Below are 16,478 nucleotides of genomic sequence, written 5' to 3'. Positions count from 1 at the left end.
CCTCTGACACGCGTGTCAGAGGTTCGCCATCGCTGACATAGACTATAAGCATACACTACTCCTTCTAGAACAGTGGTTCTCAACCTTGGCTGCACATTAGAATCACCTGGGGAATCTTTTTAAAATCCTGATTTCTGGGCCCCATCCTCCGGAAATTCTGTTTCTTTGTTATGGGGTGGGGCCACAACATGAGTAACAAAGCAAAAGAATTTCCGGAGGAGGAGGCCCAGAAATCAGGATTTTAAAAAGATTCCCAGGTGATTCTAATGTGCAGCCAAGGTTGAGAACCACTGTTCTAGAAGCTGGACTATGACAGAATGTAAGAAAGGAAATCAAAGTCAAGGTTTGTTTTGTTTTTCCCAAAATGAGAAAGACTGAGACATGCTTACTTAATTGCTAAAGGGAAAGAAGCAGTAGACTTTGGGTAAAAATACCAGCAATAACTTAATATTTAGTTTACGATTTTAAATGTGATACAAGTAAAAGGTAAAACTATCAAATAATGAGACAGATTTTTTTTTGAGCTATAGAATTAGAGAAGTACCTATTGCAGAGGAAAAAACAGGTCTTAATTTTATGCAGCACTACTTTCAAAACTGGCCAGTTTTTACTGATAATCAGTAAACAGAAGTCCACAGTGCTTTGTGTCAACAAAATAACTGCATAATCATTACAGCAAAAAATGTCAAATATTTGTGATGTTTCCTACCATATGAAGGGAGCTCCATAAATATAATACTCTTAGCTTCCCTCTCCCACATTCACTAATCCGTCCTTCTGCACCACTCCAGCAAGTGGCATGACAAGTATATAGAATCTGTGCCTGCTCAGAAGTCTCTAGAGCAGGGGTCCTCAAACTACGGCCCGCGGGCCACATGCAAATACAAATATTGTATTTGTTCCCATTTTGTTTTTTTACTTCAAAATAAGATATGTGCAGTGTGCATAGGAATTTGTTCATAGTTTTTTTTTTAAACTATAGTCTGGCCCTCCAACGGTCTGAGGGACAGTGAACTGGCCTCCTGTTTAAAAAGTTTGAGGACCCCTGCTCTAGAGGGCAGCTCCTCCGTAAGGAAGCCTGTGGTATTCCAGTGCTGCCTGAGACTAGATGGCTGTGCTTATCAGTTTAATTCTGGAGATGAATTATAGAAGTCCACTGCCTGACATGAGTCATGATCTCCAACACCAGAATTATCAGCAACACAGAACAGGTGATTTTTGCATCTATCTGCTGGACCCCTTTCTGTGTATCTTTATTAACTCAGATCTCAAAAAAGAAAAGCCAGGGCCATTTTTGGGGTCCCCGTCAGCCCCTATATTATAGTGCTCACAAAATATTAAAATTGTTCATGGCAATAAAGTAATTTTTGTCTGAAACAAAATTTAATTTTTTTGAACTAATGATATAAAAATACAGTGGGGCCTTGACTTACGAGTTTAATTCGTTCCATGACGGAGCTCATAACTCAAATTACTCGTATGTCAAATCTTAAAGTGAACGAGTGAGACACGTGATGCTGGGCTGATGTTGTGGCATTCACTGTGACGTTCGCTGCGCCAACTAGCGGTGGGGTATCTGAAGCTGGCTCGTAACCCGAATTTTAGCTCGCAACTCAAAGCAAAAATCGGCCAAGAGACGGCTTGTGTCTCGAAAAACTCGTTAGTCGGGACACTCGTAAGTCAAGGCCCCACTGTAACAAGGAAGGAAGATGCCCAGGACACAGTTACCCATCACCCATATAGCCAAATAAAAATACTGAAAAAGATTATTAAATAACAATAAGAATGGTAGCCTAACACTTAAATCAAGGTTTAAAAAAAGTGAACATGAAGACAATTCCTGGGAGAACCAAGTCATACATTATGGATGACAAACAAAACAGTGAAGACATCCCATCTAGTGTAATAGTCCAAAGAACATTACCAAAAGCCAGAGACAAAATATACTGTGAACGAAATAATCCCAAAATAGCAAATCAGAATCCACACTAGATGAGAAAATGAAGACATACAAAGTGAGAAGACTCAACTCTGTAAAGATGTCAAATTACCTAAATTAATATATATATTTTAACTCATAACAACAGGTACCCCATCCACCTAAAGCTAGAAAAGCAAGTTGTTGCCATTCCCTGTGCAACAGGGTATTTAAAAATCTTTGAGTAAAAGCACAGTATTATTCTATTGGCCTTGTACCCTTTCTACCTGACTAGTTCTGTGTAACTTTTGGCAGATTTCTAAATTCATATCCACCTCAGAAACTATTGGCCATTAACGAAAATATTCTCTTCAAAAGAAGGTAATACATCGGACAATGAAATACCACAGCAATAATAAAAAAAGATCTACAACTCCATGCAAAAACCTTGATGATGTCACAAATATTAAAGTAATAGAAGCAGACACAAAGAGTACATACTGTTTGATTCTTTTTATAGATAGAACAAATAACTAACTGAATTTAGTCAGTGCTATTAAAAGTCAGGATCATGGTTATCCCTGAGTGAGCAGGACTGAAAAAGGCATGGAAGGAGTTTCTGGGTGTTGGCGATCTTGTTTGTTTTTTTATCTAGGTGTTTTCAGTTTGCAAAATTCCATTAAGCTTACATTTACAATATGCATACCTTTTTGTATTCATATTATATTTCAATGTAAAGTTTTTATACCAGAATATAGTAACTTCAATTGTTATTTTAAAATAACAATTTGTAAAACTTTGGAGCAAACAATGGCAGGGTTATAGGAATGCATATTCAGATTCCCAAAAAAGCTACTTGAAGGTGACAGTTCCCATCAATGTCATCATCACTACCTCATAGTTACAGATTCCTTATGGTAAACAGTATTTACATATTCATTTTCCTTTAGTCTCACTTTGACTCCATCATTAATTTGCCTCCCCCATTCCAATTCCTTTAGTTTATATTTAAATGAATTAAGCTGTACAATCATTACAACTTGTCCTTCTGTCATTACCTTTGAAAATAGCATATGCTATAAAAGACACATCACAAATAATATGCTTTACAACCTTAACCAGTGAAGTAAAACCAGAATTTTCAAGACAATATCTAACTTAGAAAAAGTTTAGGCAATAGTTTTAGAAGGGAAAGGATGCTTGCAAAAGTTGCAAGATAATATCAAACTTAAAACCATAATAATTTCCCCCCAAAACTATTCTATCTTTTCTTAAAAAGAATTCTTAATAAAGGGTACCCATCCTTTGCTAGAGCCCAAGGAGTCCCTTTTCCTGATATTATTGTGAGTTCATTTTATCTGTCTGCATTTCCCTGAAGTGACCCAGCACAACTGCACAAAACTGTGTAAGGCAAAGTGGTATGGGCAACAAAACATGACTGACAAGGTACCCATGAGCTGAACACCCTGAACTTAACCACTTTCTCTCCTCATCTGCGCAATCTGAGACAACAGCTGTCCTCATTACTGCACACACTACAAGGTATGAGGTCAAGGGCTCAAATGAGGAAAGAAATGAGGAAGGATGGAAAGTAAAGTTCTGTGCAGGCATAAGATATTATTTCCATCAATGTACACCCCATAATGTGACAGGAGAGTTTCTTTTTTTTTAAAAAAAAGTGTATTTTTTATTAATTTCAGAGAGGAAGGGAGAGGGGGAGAGAGATAGGAACATCAGTGATGAGAGAGAATCATTGATCGGCTGCCTCCTGCACATCCCCTACTGGGGAAACCTGGGCATGTGCCCTGACCAGAAATCGAACTGTGACCTCCTGGTTCATGGGTCAATGCTCAACCATGAAGCCACATCGGCCAGGCAGGAGAGAATCTTAAATACAACTTTGGATTATTTCAGATGTCAGAATCCAGTATTGAAACATCTTAAAATATAACAATTATATTAGGTTGAACCATATGAAATTGTTGACTTATAGGACTAAAACAGAAAACTATTGGCAATTTCATATTAGTTCAACTTAATAGAAAACTTATAAAAACTTTATTTTTTTATAAATAGGTTTATTTTTAAAAAGCTAAACTATAATACCTCGGGTTTGGGCAGCTTCCTTTAAAGCAGCTAGAAGGTGAGGCTTCAAGTTATCCAAAATAAATCTTCCTTCAAGGCCTGGGAAAAGGGACCTAAAAAGTGAAAGGACCACAGCAATTATAATCTTCTAACACTTCTAAAATAAAATAATTAAATAGTTTCAAGCCAATTAAATGTACTATTTTATATAAATGAACACACACATCAAATCACACAATAATATTTCTTGATCAAATATTAATGAGCCTTCACTTTAAACCATGAGGGCATCATGCACCACATGCATATCCAGAAATACTCTATAAACATTTCAGAATAAAATTAATTTTATCTTCTGAAATGCCAATATACAACCTTAGCTATAAAGAATTACTTAACTGTATTTTAATTCATTTAAATTTCATAATTCATTGACAAATCTTAGTTATTATTTGCACTTAATAACCATTGTTTTCAGTATTTTGTTATTAAAATTTCCAGAAAACAAACAAACAATTGCTAGGAGAACTTTTTTTAAACTTGATTTTAGAGAGAGAGGAAGGTGTGGGGGAAAGAAACATCTATTTGTTGTTACACTTATTTATGCATTCATTGGTTGATTCTTGCATGTGCCCTGACCAGGGATCAAACACACAACCCTGGCATATGGGGATGATGCTCTAACCAACTGAGCTACCTGGCCAGGGCTCGGATAACTTAACTGATAAACGTGAATATTTTCACTTTAGGATGTAAAAATGTATCCATTCATATTTAAAAAGTATTATATTTCTGCAAAAGTCTTCCTTATTATAAAAATCTACATCGATAATTGATGAATTTCATAATAAAGGACTGTAAATGTGGGCAGGGGCAGGAGTCTGTAAGAGTAAATCCATATTTTTAAAAGTGTGGTCTATACCTTGGATAGTCTTCTGAGGTAATATAAATAACATCTTGATCTGATACAGATGAGGAGAAGGGAATAAAATTTCCATTTTGTAAAGGTAGCAGCTCCAACCCAAGCAGTTCACTATAAGCTTGGTCAGACAGCACGAATTCTAAGAGGTGAAGCTTTTCTTCAGCACTACCCAGGTGTACAGACTTCCTCAGCACCTGCCGCACCCACGCAGGTGTCACCTTCCGCACAGGTTTCTCACTGGAGACAGTGAGCTGCACGGCTGCAGCCAGATTCGCTGGTACCTTGACAATCTGCTTTCCTGAGCTATGGAGGTAGTTGAGCACAGTCTTTGTGTGTTCCAAACTTTCATCAAGTTCTGAGAAGTAAGCCTGCTCCAACTTGACCCAGTGATTGCTAATAGAATAAATAACTGCATTCTGGAACAGCTCGCTGAATAGAGGCTCTAATACCGGTTGCCAGTGCACCTTGACTTTGTTCACATCAGGCCAAAGCTTATAGATTATGTCAACTGACAAGGGCAAATCGGAGCTCTTCTTTGACTCCAGGCGTTTTATAGAATCTAAGATCAGAGTAGCATAGGCTTTAGGGACAACATTCATGATCAGAAATTCATTCCATAAGGCAGCTGGATCTCTCCACTGGTCCAACTCTCTCCATTTTATGCTTCTGCGATTGTCAGTCAGGCCAAAGAACCCACTGATGTGAACTGGAAGGCCCGTTTTACTCTCCTCGCCAGGAGGCAAGGGAAGAAAACAAAATGCTTTTCCTGAGAAATCAAATGTTGCTCCTTTTTCTTCATCATCTCTGTTTGATAAAGACATAGCTATTCCAATGGTTGGGACGAATTTCAATTCATCAGCTAAAGAATCAAGTTTACTACTCATTCCTCGCCCACCCACACTGTTACACACCAACCAAGATGTCTTTTGTGTGTCCTTCGTACTCTCGTCTTCTAAAACTATATTTATATGATATGTTACACAGGTTATGCTATTGCTTGGAATCTTTTTACAATAGTTACTTATAGCAGTTTCCAGAATCTTGACAGAATTTGGCCGTTCCTGTTTCAGGGCCTTATTCTCACTAGCAGTCACTTTAAACACTAGTTTCTCTGTTCCATCAGCCTCTCGGACATGTAAGGAGACATCCTGCACACTTTTTAGAAACAGCAGCACTGTGTCAGCATCTGCCCTAAAAGATTCAAACAACTCAAGAACCTTTTGCTTATTGTAGAGGTTACTACTAAGCTGAGAAGGTTGTAGGCGAAGAGGAAAACGGAAAAATGTTCCTGGAAAATGGCCGTTTATAAATGTTTCCTTGGAGCTTCCAAAAATGCCAATAAATGGTGCAAACTGGTCTGAAAGTTCACTAATTTCTTCGCTGTCATCTTTGAGATTCCAACATTGACCTGATTCGTGCGGACCAAAAAGTGTTTGATGAGGATCCAACATCCCAATCTGGTCACCACTAAAAATACAAGGAACATCTGTAAAAAAAATAAATAAAATAAATAAAAAATAAAATTAAGCAGTCATGATCAACTCTGAAGTTTAATGGACAGTTATAATTACACTTACAATGCATAATTACTATAAAAATATTACACCATTTGCAACTGCATGGATGGAACTGTAGAGCATTATGCTAAGTGAAATAAGCCAGTCAGTGAAAGATAAATACCACATGATCTCACTCATTTGTGGAATATAAGGAACATTATAAACTGATGAACAAAAATAGATACAGAGGCAAAGAAGCATCAGACAGACTGTCATACTACAGTGGGAAGGCGGGGGGGCAGGGAGTAAGAGATCAACCAAAGGACTTGTCTGCATGCATATAAGCATAACCAATGGACACAAGACACTGGGGGGGGGGGGGGGCCGGGAGGAGGGCCTTTGTTTTTGTGTGTGTGTGTGTGGCGGGGGGGTAAGGGTGGCTGGGGGGAAGTCAATGGGGAAAAAAAGGAGACATATGTACTACTATTTGTAATACTTTAAACAATAAAATAAAATTTAACTAAGTTTTCAAATTAAAAAATAAAAATATTACACATGAAAAAGCATAAGCCATAAAGTGACTCCAAAACAGATTTATCTCAAGAAAAAAACTAAATTTAGCACAAAAATATAATTCTTTGAACATGAATAATGATTTCTCTCTTGACTCAATAAGTATCAGCATAAAGATTATACATGATTATTATGAAAACCTAAGATATATCTCCCAACACTTATTAAAGAACAATTAAAATGTGTAAAGAGTCATTCGATATCTACACTCCAGACACATTTTTTGTATAGCATGACCGCTAAATTGATATAAATTGCTTCACCTGTTCTTTAACCAAAGGCAAAGTGATATTTAACCCTGGCAGAAAAATTAGACATGTCAGAACTGCTGTATGGTGAGAAATCCTTCAATATGGTGCCTTTAAGGACTTCCCGAGGGTAATCTGGATGTTTTGCCTCCCATGCTGACTATAGCACCTAACCTTCATGCATGATTCAACTCCAATGAAGTTCACCTTTAATATTTTTTGTCATCAACTGCAGGCTCAGTTGTCACAACCACCAATTCCTAAGCTCTCATGTATTTAAAGCCAGAAATGTTACATCCACAAACCAAGCTGCGATTTAAATTGGTCAAAAGTGTGGTCTGTGACACCCTCGTCCATAGACTGTGTACACACTCCTATTATTAAAATTACTAGAGGCCTGGTGCACGAAATTCATGCACTGGGGGGGGGGGGGGGTCCCTCAGCCTGGCCTGCACCCTCTCCAATCTGGGACTCCTTGGGGGATGTCAGACTGCTGGTTTAGGCCCAATCTTGCACCAGCAGTTGGACATCCCTCTCGCAATTCAGGACCGCTGGCTCTTAACCACTCACCTGCCTGCCTGCCTGCTTGATTGCCCCTAACCACTCTGTTTGCCAGCCTGATCACCCCCAACTGCCAGCCTGTTTGCCCCCAACTACCCCCTGCCACCAGCCTGATTGCTCCCAACTGCCCCCCCCTCGCCAGCCTGATTGGGGTTGGGGGGCCGATTGGGGGTGGGGCTGGCCATGGGGAGGGGCTGTGGTTGGTGGGCTGGGCAGCCACCCCCCCCAAATGGGTTGGGGGGTGGCGATCAGGGCCAGTGGCCTGGGGGAGGAGCCATGGGTGGTTGGCCAGCCAGCCCTGCCCCTGATTGCAGTGGGGGGGGGGGGCAATCTGGGGTGGGGCTGGGCAAGGGGAGAGGCTGCAGGAGATTGGCTGGCCAGCCCTGCCCCTTATTGGGGTGGGGAGATTAGGGGTGGGGCCAGCCTGGGGAGGGGCTGCAGGACTTGGCACTTCCTGGCTATTTTTTGCTGCCCCCTCCCCAATGCTGTCCCAGGCAGGGGGAGAAGGTATTTTTCAGACATAGCACAGGCACCACAAGTAAAAGTTGTGAAGTTGCCAAAAAAAAAAAAAAAAAAAAAAAAAAGAGCAGGCCGGCTGGCCAAATACCCCCTCTCTTCCCAGCACTCCCCCCGCCCCCGCCAGCCCCGCCCTTGATCAACCTGCCCCACCACAATAGGCCCACAGCCCCTCCCCGTGGCTGTCTGCCCCGTGGCTGCTGGTCTTGGCACTTCCTGGTCCCCAGTTCCTTTCTGGTCCTGCCTGCAGTCCTGGTCCCCCTAACTGGCTCAGCCTCCCGTCTCCATCCTGGCCTCAGATGGCCCCCTTGGCTCCTGGGGGCTCTGTCCTCCCCTCCTAACCTGGAGATCTCAAGGAAGGTTATGGCTTCTCAGAGACTCCTCAACAGCCCTGTCACTCATGTTCACACAGGGAAGGGGTGCATGTGACAAAAGCAGCTGTATAAATGCGGGTGCAGGGGCAAGTCCTCCGGGGTCACTTGGACAGTTTGCTGATGATGCAGATCAGGGCCTCATTCTCATCCTTGAGGTGCTGGTTGTCAGCTCGGAGATTGGACAGGCCCTTCAGCTCCTCTTCCAGTTCAGCGGCCTTGCACTCCAGGGCCCTGCACTCAAATCTCGCCAGCTCCAGGATGGCCGGCCTCTCTGCAAAGTGCTCTAGCCTCTGCATGGCGCGCTCCAGCTCCACCCTGAGCTGCTCCAGCCGCAGCGTGGTCTGGGTCAGGGCCTCACGAAGTCTCTCGTTCTCAATGTGCAGCTTTGCGTAGAGCTTCCTGAAGCTCCCTCAGGCTCTTCCAATTTGGGCTGGGGTTTTGGGTTTAGGTCCTGCTGCCTCTGGAGGGGAAGGGCTGGATTCTGGGCTGATGTCCACTGGCTTCACCTTCTCCCCTTTCACAGGCCCTCTCCTCTCATTGCCAACTCTGCAGTGCTCCCTGGAGGCCTGTGGTCCCTGTCCCTGCCCCTCAGGCACCTCTACTCTCTGGGCAGGGCCATCAGAATTCTTAACTCCAGGGACTCAGAGCTGCCAGGAAAGGTCCAGGCTCTGAGTGCCCTGCTCTTGATGTGGATGGGAGAGTCTGATCAGGGGAAGGCCTGCAGGGGGAAGGGGCTGCAAGGTTGGCTGCTGGCCCCACGGCCCCACCCCCTGATCAGGTGGTGTGCTGGCTACAGTGGGCGTCATAGCAACTGGCCCAATCAGGGCCATGTTCTGCCCGCTCACCACTCCCCAGTCCCAACACCGCCTCCACTGCTGGGCTATCAGGCCTTTGGGATCACCAGCTCACAGCGCCTGCTCAGGCCTGTGGGAAAGCAGGCGCTGGTGACTTCACCTGCATGCATGTGCGCCCGGCCGGCGGCTGATGGAACGCACTGCCCACTTGGGGCCGCTCACACCTGGGCGGGCAGGTCGCGGGCACTGCCGCCATCGCTACTGCCACTGCTGCTGCTGCTGCTGCTGCTGGGGCTTGAGGCACTGACGGAGGCTGCCCGGCATGCCCACGACCTACCCGCCCCGGGTTGGGTCGCACATGGGATGCGCCGGCCGGCCGATTGCTGCTGCTGCCCAGGGTCCCGTCGCACAGGGGATACCTGAGTGGGTACCCGATCGCTGCGGTCCCACCCGCCAACCCCAGGTCCCCTGCGGGAGGGCCAGATGAGGGCAGGGCGGGTGCCTGATTGCCAGGGTCCCACTCACCAGCCCCGGGTCACCCGCGGGAGGGCCAGATGAGGGCAGGGCGGGTGCCCGATTGACAGGGTCCCACCCGCCAGCCCCAGGTCCCCCGCCAGGAGGGCCGGATGAGGGGGGGCGGTGCCCGATCACTGCGGTCCCACCCACGGGAGGGCCGGATGAGGGCAGGGCAGGTGCCCGATCACCACGGTCCCACCCGCCAGCCCCGGGTCCCCTCGGGAGGGCCGGATGAGGGCGGGAACCTCTGCCGCCAGCCCTGGATGGTGGCAGGGCTGGCGGTTGGCACTGTCCCGCCCTGCCTGCAGTATGCAAATTAGCCGCCATCTTGGCTGGCGATTAATTTGCATATCTCGCTGATTAGCCAATGGGAAGAGTAGCGAAGTTACAGTTAATTACCATGTTTCTCTATTATTAGATAGGATGCCAGGGAGACATCTGACAATTGTACAGCATGACCTATGACCTTCACAAATCCTCAGATTAGAGAACAGCACTACAGTTAATACTACTGCACATAAATGTGATCATTCTCAAATGGGGAACAAATCCAGAGGGAGATGCAGATACTGGCAGTCTGCCAGACTCTGACTAAACAATTCATTCTTGTACAATAGTCTCCACACTTATGCCATTCACATATGTGCCCCATAATTAAAAACTGATCTGAGGGGTAATATTCAAATAGTTTAACACATGAACATTAATATTCATGTATAACAGTAACATAAAATTGTAATTTATGAATATAATTGTATTACATAAGTAATATGACTTAATAGAATATTATACAATATATAATAATGTAAATTCAATACAAAAATATAGGCCCTAACTGGTTTGGCTCAGTGTATAGAGCATCGGCCTGTGGACTGAAAGGTCCCAGGTTCGATTCCGGTCAAGGGCATGTACCTTGGTTGCAGGCACATCCCCAGTAGGAGGTGTGCAGGAGGCAGCTGATCGATGTTTCTCTCTGATCGATGTTTCTAACTCTCTATCCCTCTCCCTTCCTCTCTGTAAAAAATCAATAAAATATATTTAAAAATATATATATAGGCTTACTAAAATTGGGCTAGTGAGGGTGACCCTATGTCCCACTCATCTGGGGCCATTCCAGTTTAGGCCAGTTGAGAATAATACACTCTCATGAGTGTCCCAGTTTGGATGATAAAGTATATCATCACCCTAGCTATAGTTATAGCTCTGCCAACTCAATCTTTCCTCCTGCAAGTTCAAAATGCAAAAACAATTTGAAACTAAACCATAATGAGGGCCAATTCCATATTTTTTTTTTATTACAAACTGTAGTAAATACTGAGAGCTTTGATTCTGGAAGAATAGCTATATACTCTTAGGGATGTCTATCCTAAGTTTCATGTATTTCCTGTTGTAACTATGAACCAGAAACCTCATATACTTTCTAGATTCAAAACATGATTTCAAAGTAATCTTTAAAATACTCATAGGTTTTTTTTTTATGGCTTTTTAAAAAAATATATATTTTATTGATTTTTTACAGAGAAGAAGGGAGAGGGATAGAGAGTTAGAAACATTGATGAGAGAGAAACATCGATCAGCTGCCTCCTGCACGCCCCCCAGTGGAGGTGTGCCCGCAACCAAGGTACATGCCCTTGACCGGAATCGAACCTGGGACCCTTCAGTCCGCAGGCCGATGCTCTATCCACTGAGCCAAACCGGTTCGGCAATACTCATAGGTTTAAGAGCAAAATTTTTATAAGAAAAATGTAGAGAAACCAGAATCACCTCAAAGATCTTTACTCTGTCAGTTATTTGATACCATTAAATCAGGGGTCCTCAAACTTTTTAAACAGGAGGCCAGTTCACTGTCCCTCAGACCGTTGGAGGGCTGGACTATAGTTTAAAAAAAAAACTATGAACAAATTCCTATGCACACTGCACATATCTTATTTTGAAGTAAAAAAACAAAACGGGAACAAATACAATATTTGTATTTGCATGTGGCCCGCGGGCCGTAGTTTGAGGACCCCTGCATTAAATATTACATTTTCTTCCTTAACCTCCTGGTATTTAAAAATATGTATAAGAATATGTGAGAATTGGTTTGCCTGACTCAAACATTTCCAGTGTAAAATATCTCAGAGTAACAATTTTGTGTAAGCATTTCAAGAGCTACATTTCAAACCCTATATAAAATGACTGAATATATTACACTGTATTATGATGACATTAACTTTTAGCATCATATGATGAAGCTTTGATATAGTTACCATGGTAACTTCTGAAAACTCAAAACACAGATATTTCATTGATACACTTTTTGCCACTGACCAAAATAAAATTGGAAAAAAATACCTTTTAAAACAGCATCATCTCTGAAGTTAACCAAATAAATGACAAACTACAGGTTAAACTAATTTTCAATATCAAGACTGAAACCAAATACTATACCTGTTATGTGATAGACAGAATTGAAGCCAATTCCAAATCTTCCAACCTTCAAAGGATCATCCTTCTTCCTGCTTCTTGCTATTTCTTGAATACCATGCCAGTCCTCTGGGGTGAAAACTGCATTGTTGTATACATAGAGAGCTGACCCTGAATGTTAAAATGCACATGCACATATTCAGAAAGTACACTAAGGTATTCAGCTCTTTTAAGAACTTCCTCCACATGAAGTTGCTTACTTGATGAGAAGATGAAAAGAAGTGAATGGAATGACTGAATTCTGCATTATAATGTCAACTGTTTTCAGAATAAAAATAAAGAACAAATTAATGGTAAAAATTACCAGCAGAAGGAATATAGCACTGTTGGCCAAAAATTCAAAAAGGAAAAATTAGCCCAGCTGGCGTGGCTCAGTGGTTGAGCATCAACCTATGAACCAGGAAGTTATGGTTCAATTCCCAGTCAGGGCATATGCCCAGGTTGTGGGCTTGATCGCCAGTGTTGGGTGTGCAGGAGGCAGGCAGCCTATCGATGATTCTCTCTCATCATTGATGTTTCTATCTCTCTCTCCCTCTCTCTTCTTCGCTGAAATCAATAAAAATATTTTTAAAGGGAAAATTAAGGGTGTTATGGTACTTAATCAAAATACAGGGCAAACAAGGAAATTAATCACTTTGTAAAATATGTTTCTCAATAGCATATTAATTTTTTTTTGCAAATGAGATTATTTGTAAATATACTAAGGAGACTTTCTATCTGAAGAAAACTTATTATTATACTAGAGGCCCAGTGTGCAAATTCGTGCACAGGTAGGGTCCCTCGAGGTGGCCTGCAGGGATCGGGCCAAAACTGGCAGTCCAACACCGCCTGCCACTCCTGCCTGCCACTCCCGCTCATCCAGGCCCCGCTGTGCCTGCCATGGGCTCGCGCCCAGTCAGTCCCAATAGGGAGAGGCTTGCGTCGCCATAGCGGCACTTGCCAGCTGTGACCCCTATGTCTGGTGCCTGTCCTAGGATGTGATCGGCCCTCTGGGTGGGTGGCAGGATGCCTTTGCCAGCTCAGGATCCAGATCTGTCCCGCTGACTTTTGTGCCGGTTGTCAGGAGCCACCTGGCAGCTGCTTTTATATCGTTTTTTCCTTGCAGAGCGTCTAGTGAGGGGAAAGTGGCCATGGTGCCCGAGGCCGACTTCCAGGAGGCCAGTGGCACTGTTGGGATCATGCTGGTGGCACCAGTCCATTGGTGCCTGGCCCGTTCTCCAGAGATTGGACCTACAGGACTACTGAGGGAGTGAGTGGCTGCCGCCGGGCTGGTGAGCCGCCAGGACGGGTCAGTCAGCTGAACGGTGCTCCCACTGTGGGAGCGCACTGACCACCAGGGGGAAGCTCCTGCATTGAGTGTCTACCCCCTGGTGGTCAGTGCATGTCATAGTGACCGGTCAACTGGTCGTTCAGTCATTCGGTTGCTTAGGTTTTTATATATATAGATTATTTCAAAAAGTGAACAATAATACAATAATCACCTTGTAAGTATTTGTTTTTGGCAGCTTCTGTATTTTTCTATACGAGGCACTACTTATATAATTTAAAAAGTCATTAAAGTGAGACATTTTTAAGTAAGCACATCAGGAGAATATCACCCTGTCTCTAAAGTAGTTCCTTTAAAAAGTTGTAATTATAATTCTACACAAAATATTTTTAGAACTCCACTTTTTGAGATTTATCTTCAGAATCTCTAATATTCTTTGAATATATTCAACTATAGTAACTCATCATACTTTAAAATAATGAACATTTTTCTTTGAAAATATTACTGAAGTATAACATACATTGGGTGGGGAAAGTAGGTTTACAATTGTGAGTATGCAAAACACAGAGTTAATTCTTATATTATTATTTATTAATTACTGTATTATTTTCTATACAAACTATAAACCTACTTTTGCCTGACCCTGTACATACAATAAAGTACCAAGTTTTAAGTGTACAGCTTGATGTATTCTTACAAAGTGAGTAAACCTGTGTAACATCCATCCAAATTAAGTATAGAGAACATCCCCGCATCCCAGAAGCTCTTCTCATGTGATTATAAAGTCAAGCACACATATGCGGATGTGGGCCAAACATAGTTGTTTTACAAAAATGATGTGACTGCTATTTGTAAAATAGTCAAAGTAGGAATATGAAAATAGCCAAGACTGCTGAGGCTTTTTTGAGAAGGACAAAGAAAGAACACAGTGGTTAAAGTGGATTCTAGAGCCAGGTAAGTTTGAATATCAGACCCAGTCTATGTTATCACTTTAGGCAAAATTAAAGCCATTAAGGCTCAGTTTCCTCATATGTAAAATAAGGATGAGAACAGTATCTGCCCACAAAGTGCTGAGGATCAAATGAGACAAAACAGATGAGGGACTCAGCACAATACGCAGCATTAAGACATAAAAGAGTCAGATATTATTACTGCTATAATTATTAGTAGTACAGGCAGTCCTTGGGTTACATTGGACTCGACATACGTCGTTTTGTGGTTACGTTGCCATCTCCCATTTATTTATATAAAAAAAAAAAAAAAAAAAGGTCCGCCGAAACCGGTTTGGCTCAGTGGATAGAGCGTCGGCCTGCGGACTGAAAGGTCCCGGGTTCGATTCCGGTCAAGGGCATGTACCTGGGTTGCGGGCACATCCCCAGTAGGAGATGTGCAGGAGGCAGCTGATCGATGTTTCTCTCTCATCGATGTTTCCAACTCTCTATCTCTCTCCCTTCCTCTCTGTAAAAAAATCAATAAAATATATTAAAAAAAAAAAAGTTCCGTCATTTTGACATATGTACATATGTGCTTTATGTTTTTTATTATTTATTTACCACAAGTAAAGGTCAGGAATTGCTATCTTTCTTTTAAATTTTTTTTTACTGTTTCACTTCATTACTGCTGTGTATGTGCTCCATGTGAGTGACGTAGGTGCTTATGTAGGTGGGTTCCAACTTACGGCGAAAATCGCATTACGTCGCGCCGTAGGAACGGATCTCTGACGTAACCCGAGGACCTACTGTATATGATAATGTTAGTCTTTATCATTAACAAAACAAACATTATAGGAATATTGATAAAATAAATGCAACAGCTAATTCCAGCTGGTTTAAAAATGGCATTTAGCAAGCAGTGCCTAGTTCTGCCTGTTCCAAATGCCCATTAAAAATACCTAAGATGACAAAGAAATAAGGACCAACCACAAAAACTCACAACACTGAACACCAGGGCTGAAAATGAACCTCTTGCCAGAATCTAGAAAAAAATAGCATAACTATGAGGTCCACGGAAGGGAATTAGAAATCCAGCCACGAAGCATAGCGGCCAGCCTGAAGGAAGACCCACCCCTTCCTTCCTGCTGTAAACTAGAAAGCTGGGCAGCAGACCCTTTGCTGCCTGACTACTTTTATAAAACACTTGTTAAATTATAAAATAACAGATGCTTGTTTTTTTCAAATAAAAAAGTTATTTCCTATGATAAAGAATTTCCTCCTCACACACCCCCTCTCCACGGTCTTTTGGAGTGTCAAAACTACTCCCTATCCTACACATCAGTGCAACTCTAGAAAGAAGGAACAGGTGAAAAACACCCTGTAAGTAGAAGTGTCCTATCTGCTGGCTGTCAGAGCCCTTCCCACACCCTGGCTTATCAGCATCATAACCAGGCAGTGCATATAAACAACCCCACTTCAGTGAGCAGAGACCTGGGTAAGAGGCAGGTAGACTTCTTAACTGGTTTCTGCATCTAGCAGGTATAATCTAGATATTGTTTAAGGTTTTTAATCAAGGTATAATTCTGATCCTGAAATGAAGAGAGGTATATTTTGCCTTTGCTCCAATCTACTTGAGTCACTGAATCTCTGCCTCCATCCCTGAGATCACTCCCTCATGCAACGGAGGACATCTTTCCCACAGAGACATTTGCCTTGCCTCAGGGGAAGACAGTCAACACACCCTATTGGAAAACACTTTGCCCTGAGACCACTTAAGAGATTAAAAATAACAACTAGCCTCCAGGCA

The 16,478-nt window shown here is 42.6% G+C and overlaps 1 protein-coding gene across 2 annotated transcripts in view; it reads right to left on the bottom strand.

Annotated features, from left to right (window-relative positions):
- The window catches only part of SACS (sacsin molecular chaperone), an 80,154-nt gene that overhangs the window by 24,170 nt on the left and 39,506 nt on the right, over positions 1–16,478 (bottom strand). For both annotated transcript variants that reach the window (XM_023748969.1, XM_006083607.3), the window contains exons 6-8: positions 12,437–12,583; positions 4,926–6,411; positions 4,025–4,116 (exon numbers count right to left, since the gene is read on the bottom strand). In XM_023748969.1, the coding sequence (XP_023604737.1) occupies positions 4,025–4,116; positions 4,926–6,411; positions 12,437–12,583 (1,725 nt within the window). The remainder of the gene's footprint in view (positions 1–4,024; positions 4,117–4,925; positions 6,412–12,436; positions 12,584–16,478) is intronic.

Source organism: Myotis lucifugus, unplaced genomic scaffold (assembly GCF_000147115.1).
Source record: "Myotis lucifugus unplaced genomic scaffold, Myoluc2.0 scaffold_7, whole genome shotgun sequence".
Taxonomy (NCBI): domain Eukaryota; kingdom Metazoa; phylum Chordata; class Mammalia; order Chiroptera; family Vespertilionidae; genus Myotis; species Myotis lucifugus.
Note: the sequence above shows the minus strand (reverse complement) of the source record. Positions and strands in the feature narration are given on the sequence as shown.